This window comes from Numida meleagris, chromosome 6 (genome assembly GCF_002078875.1).
Source record: "Numida meleagris isolate 19003 breed g44 Domestic line chromosome 6, NumMel1.0, whole genome shotgun sequence".
In the NCBI taxonomy this organism is placed as follows: domain Eukaryota; kingdom Metazoa; phylum Chordata; class Aves; order Galliformes; family Numididae; genus Numida; species Numida meleagris.
Window position 1 is genome coordinate 6,873,547 of NC_034414.1, and position 7,440 is coordinate 6,880,986.

The 7,440-nt window shown below is 48.9% G+C and overlaps 1 protein-coding gene across 1 annotated transcript in view; it reads left to right on the plus strand.

Annotated features, from left to right (window-relative positions):
* SPON1 (spondin 1) overlaps nt 2,973-7,440 on the plus strand; it is a 177,116-nt gene continuing 172,648 nt past the window's right edge. The window contains exon 1 of the mRNA XM_021401755.1: nt 2,973-3,937. Within this exon, the coding sequence (XP_021257430.1) occupies nt 3,478-3,937 (460 nt within the window). The 5' untranslated portion in view covers nt 2,973-3,477. The remainder of the gene's footprint in view (nt 3,938-7,440) is intronic.

The window sequence follows — 7,440 nt, forward strand, 5'->3', positions numbered from 1 at the left end:
AAACAGGCAAATGTAATTGAGCTACTGGGAAGTTTAATATTGGAGAGGCATTGTATTGACTGACAGTGGTATAAATGGTGAACAGACCTCTGCAAACATTTGCTGTCATTACTCTTCACTTCTTGGATTCCTAGGAGAAAGGAAGTTGAGAACAGTGCCACAGAGCTGTAAGAAATCATCTCAAGTGTCTCCAAAGCCATTTTCTTTGTCTAATAGGACAACAGATTTCTCCAGATCTCTTCCTAAACGGGCTTCAAATGCAGCACAGACCAATCGGTTTTAGAAAAATGCTATTCTTGCTGTACATGGGGAATTTTAGTAGCAATTTTTCTTCGATTGAAGCTAATAGAAAAGTATTGCATTTTGTTTAAGAAAAATAGAATGTGACTGCTGGTGGGTGAGGTGATAGAAATGCAAATTAGACTGTTAGCTAGTGGTATGGGAAGATACGAAGGCCTGAAAATGGGACAGGAGCATTTGAAATTGCAATCCTCAATTTCCCTGCTTCCTCTCCTAGTCACCTGTGACTTCACTGCATGTTGTTCCGCAGTGTTACTTGCTGGTCATCCGACATGCTCATCCTTTGCCTGAACAGCAGCATCCTCTGTCTGGGTGCTAATGAGCAACTAAGCGTTTCTCTCATGAGGAAAAAGATAATCTGGGGACTTTTGTCAACTGTCTCCCCTACTTTTTGGTAGCAGTAGTCAGAATGCACTTGCTGCAAACTTCCAGTGTTAGTTGGACACCTGAACGCTAAACAGCTAATGATGTCTGGACAATTAATGTCTTCAGAGGAAGGAGAGGCACCCTGTAGCTCTGTCTCTAGAAAATTCATCTCAGTTGATAGGGCACGCTTATTTTCTTTTCTCTGGCCGTTCATTTCATATTGGGTTCAAATTTAGAAATCTACATTTCCAGGAGGAGTTAAGGATGCTTCAAGAACATCTACAGCTCTGTGAGCGAAGCCTCCTCGCTGGTTAGAGATGAGGCTTTGAACACCTGCAAACAAATCACAGAATTGAAACTTTTCTCTGATTCCTTAATTGAGCACTACAATTGCTAGCTCTTGTGTAAAAGAGTAGGCATCCTTCTTGCCGGTGTTTGGAAGATTTGTTCCTCTGTTGGTATCAGTATAGGTAAGTGAATCTTCTATTCCAGTAAGCCTACCAAGGAGCTGAGCAGGGGACTTAAGGCACCTCTCACCTTGATGTTTCTCGGCTGGTTTTGGTGGCCTCTCCTCTCTGACCTGATACTTGTAAGGGGTCTAAAAATTTACCAGAGGTTGTTTTACTTTGAGGAGTATGGACTTTAAAGCCAAGAGTTGCACAGCCTGCTGTTACAATGCGCATTTGGCCTTAGTAGACAATTCCTTAAACTTCAAGTAGCTATTTTAAATCATGGAAGCAGAAGGAGGGGAGGAAGGAAAATTGTAAAAACGCCACCTACAATATCTTCCAGTCAGTGCAAGGATGTTCTGCAGTAGTTAGTGGAGTACTCTGAAATCTCACCTTAAAATGAGCTCCTTATCAGAAAAAGCAAAAAGTGAGAAAGGCTGCAGATCTTCTGAAATGTTTCTGCTTGCTAGGAAAGCCCAGCTGCAGAAGCAGTGGGGGAGTGGAGGCAAGGAGTGTTTTCTCCAACCATAACAACTCCATCAAATGATCAAATGCAGTATTACCCCAGTAATGATTGTTGTGCCTAAGTCACGGACAGCACCTTGTTCGTCCCGGAAAGGACACAAAGAAAAGCAGCACTGCAGTCTCTAAGATACTCTGTTTCTCTGTGAAATTCGCCATGGGGGGTTGGATTCATCCCTTTACATGCGTATTTGACTGATGCATCATGCTGGATGCTTTAGGCACACACTAATTAGTAGAACAAATAGAAAACCCCGAGGATGCCCGTGCTTAATGACACTGCCCGTATTCTAAAACGTCTCTACAACAAATTACTCATTTCATGGCTGTAGGCAGTGCAAGTTAATTTATCTGTATCAGTTGCTAAGTGGAAGCATTCACTTTTAACAAGACACACTGCATTGTACCTTCCCAGGAAAGTTTCCAACACTTCAGCTTTTGAACAAAAGTAGGAGAGAATCTAGAAGAAACAGGCCAGTTCAGGGAGGAAAAAACTATTAGATGCAGACTGTATTGTAAGAGTTAACAGATGCTGCTGAATTAGTTGACTTTTAGCGTGATACTATGTAAAAGCAAAAAAGCTGTGAAGAGGACTTGAAGTCCTCTGAGGAGATCTGAGTTAGAACCAGAACTGTGGAACTGTTAGAACTCAGAACGTCAGTGGATTGTGCAGAAGCGCGTGCAGTACCCGCTGTAAACGCTTCACTCGGGTAATTGCTTTTCAATCAATCTTAGCAAAAGAAATGAGAAGTCAAGTACGGAGAATGAAGCAAATTTGCAGGTGTCTTGTGCCAATGTGGTTATAGCTGTCATTTTCAGTTGCATATTGGTTTGTTTTTCTTCACTGACAAAGCTGATTGAGGAACCTGGAAAAAGTGAACCTTGCTCTTATGAAACGAATGAGCTGAGAGCATAGCAGTCAAATGATACCCAGGAGTCTATGACATTATTGAACTGTAGTCACTCATTTAATTATCTAAATGAACGCGGGTCTTTGGATGCATGTAGCTAACCACCCTGCATAACCAAGTGCACTCAGAGTTTCAGCAGCAAAAGCAAGGTGAATGTGGCTGCTCCGAAGGCGATGGGTCAAGCTGCGCCTGCACTGGGTGGGAGGGGTGCAGAGAAGGGCAAGGGTGGCAATGATCAATAATTCTGTATTTGCTAAAGAGCTGAGCGAGACTAGTTTTTAACATGAACTGTACTGAACGTGTATTTTGAGGCTGTGCTAGTTCACATACTTGATAAATACATAACATGAAGACTACAGTACAGACAAGCTTGCAGTACTGAAGCGCTCAGAAAGCAGAAACATTTCAGAAAGTGAAATGTTCAGCACCCTTACAGAGAGCCCAACGGAGAAATGCTCTTTGGCAAGCAATGCTAGCTTGTTGCTGAACAACTCGGAAAGGTCAGTGTGAAACCCCAGCGGTTACAAGCGGTGTGTCAGTGCAGGCGCGGCTCCGAGCTGCTCGCTGTTTGCCGCACTTCTCTGGGAGTTGCGCTTCAACGCGGTCGGACCCTGTGCGCTGCCGCGGCCTCGACGGGGAGCGGGGGGCTGAGGTCCGGTGGCTTTGTGCTCCCCCTGGGCAGCCTGAGGCACTCGGGTGCTGCTGAGCTCTGTCACCGCCCCTCGCTCCCCGTGCAGCGCGGACAGGGAGCGCGGGGCCGCCTCGGGGCCTCGGCTCACTTCTGCCGTCCGCTTCTCTCGTGGATGTGGCTCGGTGGCCCAGCGTCGCCTCGCCGCTGCCTGTAGTCAGCACGCCGTCGCCGTTCGCACAGCTTCGGAGTTGCGGCGTTCCCACGGTCGCTGCTGAGCGGCGCTGGCAGCCGTGGGGCGATGCGCCCCGCTCCGTCCCGTCCTGCGCTCGGCTCCCGCCGCCCCGCGCCGTGCGGAGGCAGCGCTTCGCCGGGAGCTGAGCGAGAGCCGGCTCCGTGCTCCCGCCCTCCTCCTTCCCTCCCTCCCTCCCCGCCTGCCTCCTCCCGCGCTGCCCCCTCCCCGCCTCTCCCCTCCCCTCTCCGCGCCGCAGCCTCCCCCGGGCCGCCCGGCGCTGCCCGAGCTGTGCGGGCGCCGAGGATGGCAGCGCGGCTGCGGCCCCTGGCCCTGCGGCTGCTGGCGCTGACCTTCCCCTTGGTGGCGAGGGGCTTCTCCGACGAGACCCTGGAGAAAGCCGCCAAATCCGAGGGCTACTGCAGCCGGATCCTGCGAGCGCAAGGCACCAGGAGGGAAGGGTACAATGAATTTAGCCTCAGGGTGGAGGGCGATCCAGAATTCTACAAGCCTGGAAACAGTTACCGCGGTAAGTTGGCCGTCCCCTCCTTCCGATAGCAGCGGGAACGGGCTGGACAAGTGTCCGCGAAACTACGGCGAGTCCCTGCCTGTCAGCTCCCTATCCCTCCCGGCGTGCGACTGCGTGGGCTCAGGCGGGGTAACGTGCTCCCACGCGTTACTTTATTGGGGATGCTTCGATGACAAGTGAGAGCGAGTTGGGTTTCACGGCATCGCTGTCGCTCCCGAGCACCAACTCGGTATCAGGAGGAATTCCTTTCTTTTATGAATTCTCTCCGCTGCTCCGCTCTAGCGCAGCGTTACAAGTTGATGGGATACAACACGCGCTCTTCCCCCGCTCACCCGCTTCTGCGGGATTTCTTCCTACCCCTGCCAACGTAGCGCGGCAAGGGGAAGCTTCAGCATCCTGCGGGAAGGAGGGGGAACTTGGAGCTGGTTTGTTCTTGCCCTGAAATGTGAATGTTAATATAATGAGTTAGCATATGGGCAAACAGTGATGCAGCGTGCTGCCAGCTTCCCACATTTTCCACTTCTGTTTATCCCACCCCCTTGGTTTTTTTCTGGGGAAATGAACAGATGGCTCAAACAGGAAAGAGCCAGAGGAGACTCTGCTAATGACCACTGTAAATAAGAGATGGAGGCACCCATTCTCTGCTGAATGTTTCACCTACGGTGCTTGAAATTAACTTCCAGAGCACACTTCAACCTTTTCTTCTAATTAATAGATAAAGGCAGGTTTTAGCTACTTTTCCTGTCTCTGTTCATAACCCCTTTGGAAACAAACCTTCTTGGAATATTCTCTTAACTTTGTGTTTTAAAGTTCTTTGGGAGGAGATTGGAGCTTTTTATGTACCATACTTCGTCTCTTTTACAGGCAGAATGAATGGTTTCTTGGGGAAATCATCACTTTAGAAAATGGATTTTGAGAGTTTCTTCTCAGTTTTTCTCCTGACCCTCCTTAGAGTCAGCATAAAGAGCAGTGTATTCCCATTGCACGAACATGGGAGTCTTAGTGCAGATAGGGAGAGAAAAGTGTACACGCAGCATAAGCGTCATGTTTTCTTAAAGAATGGAAAAAAAACTGCTGTGTTGATGAGCCCGTTTGGAGAATTAGGCTGTAACTTTGTATAATTTGTGATTCGTTGTTTTTTTCTCCTGATCTATTTAATGCAGTGTGAGGAAACTCGCATTTCCCACCAATCAGTTAACTGCTCCTGGCATCAGGACTAGTGCCGGAGCCTGAAAGATTGCTTGCTGCATGTCACCTGGATGTGTCTACCAAGCAGAATAAGACAGGTGACAAGTTCTTTGACAGTGATAAATGCATTAATGTTCCTGGGAAGTCTGAGAACATATGTCTGTGAAAGTATTCCTGGATATTTTCATTCGCCTGCCAAAGAATTTCCTATTCCATGGGAATGCAGGGGTGAGGGAAGTCCCAGGTGGCTTGGTAGGACTGATGTTGTGGATGTATTAGGTCTTGATGTTAGGAGGCTGTTCAATACGGTAATCACCTTGGTGTATCGCGGCGTCTTAGAAATGAGAAAAATATGTCTAATAATAAAAAGGTAAAATGCAGTCCAAACCACGTGCCCAGGGTTTTGATATTTGGAATTAGAGCATTCAGTTGGCGTATAAGCGTACCTGAACGGTCCTTCAGGGGCACTCTGAATGGTTGGAAGAATGTAAGTAAATGTTGCTGTAATATATATGTTATTCATGGCAGTAACTAAAACTGACAGCGTTACAGAAAGTTTTAAGAGGTCATTCTGTAGTAGTATAGCACTAGTTGTACTGTTTTATCCAAAGGCTAGAACATCAAATAAAAAGTATGGCATTGTAGCACATCTGTGATGGTTTTAGCTGTAGTTTACTCGACGTACTACGCTGCAGAAGATTCGCACAACCCCAGCTGAGTTGGAGCCAAGTCTGCCTGTTTCCATGGCCCGTGTTTGATCTAATGCAATCTGGATCTTTGGCACATTCCCCAGTGGGGTCCCAGAATAAACTGGGATTTCTGCAGGGTGGGTAGTGCAGGAACAAGCTCTGTGTACAAATCTTGTACTCCACCAAATGGGTGGCACAGAGGCACGCGTGGGTCGTGGGTTGATGCGGTGATGCAGTGGGATACAGGAGACCACGGGTCACTGCCCCTTGTTGTCTTTAGGAAAGCTTCAGTGGCCTTCCTGCAGTTACTCACCTTTAGATGAGCAGGGGTCTATCTGGGTGCACTAAGAGAATAAAATGGTCCTGAGCATAGAGTCATCTCTCTTTGCATGTGTGCACCTCCTCTGGACCCCAAACACAGGTAGCAGCTAGCAAACATAAATAAGGACACTTGCTGCTGTCTAAGGCGATGCGGAACGAGGCAGCAGTAGGCTGAGGAGCCATCCTTCTATCCTCTCTCATGCATAAGATGGGAGTGATGGACTTCGTGGCTTTCCCCACAGGGAAGGTGACCTGACAGGTTCCTGATATCTTGTTTGGGGCGTAGCCTACAAATGGCTTTCCCCCCCTGCCCCTAAAGAACATTGGGTCTCTTTCTTTCCATCTTTTGCCCAACGTGCAAATTGTCTTTACTTCAGCTAGCCCTCGTTCTGTAAATGTCTGAGCACTATTCACGTTTCTCAAGTTGCAGATAGAAGTAAATATTAGAAGCATACCTGCATTAGCTGATACTTGTGTGCTGCATAAGCTGGGATGCACTGTAGGGCAGGTGCAGGGGTCGGTGTGCTGCCCCGAACTGAGGGGCTCTGATCATCCCACCACCAGCTGGGGGCCCCGGGGGAGCACACTGCATGTGTGCACAGTGTGAGGGAACTGGGGATCCGCCGGGGGTGGGAATGGAAGCAGACAAAAGGAGCTGGTGAGATGTAAGCTTCCCTTTAAAGTGAAATCCTTAACTTTGAGGTTTAACTGATCCTTACGGGAAGTTCGCATTGTTTGATGAGCGCTAATGAACGTAAGCACTGTGGGAGCTGCTCTTTCAAATGACACAAACAGAGTTGAGCCCGGTGAGAACTTTCAGCTATTATGCAATGAGGAGCCGCTATCTCTTGCAAAAACCAGCTGCAGTCCAGCAGCTCCGAGTGCAAAGCAGTTTGCAGTTTGCCTGCTGGCACAAATGCTCCAGAGCCGGTCAGGGCAGGTATCCCTGCAGCACGGAGCTCAGGCAGCTGGCACAAGTGCTTTAAGGCAGCTTGGATGCCAGTGGTGTGCCTGGCCCAGCTCATGGATACCTAAACCCCACGGGAGCCCCTCTGCTCCGGGGTCACCCCTGCCACGCCCGGTGCCCCCAGCCCTGGCACCCCCAGGGCACCAGATCTCCCCATTCTGCTGTGTATGTGCCCTGCATCAGCTGGGTGTGCAGGGGGAAGGGCTGCAGCTCTCGTGTTGGACGAAGCACGGATTTATTCTGGGTTAAAGTGACTGTGTAACCGCAGCATGAGTACTGCTAACCCCGGGCATTCAAAAAGTATGAGTCAGGCTTTGGAATTCTCATCCTCTTTTTTT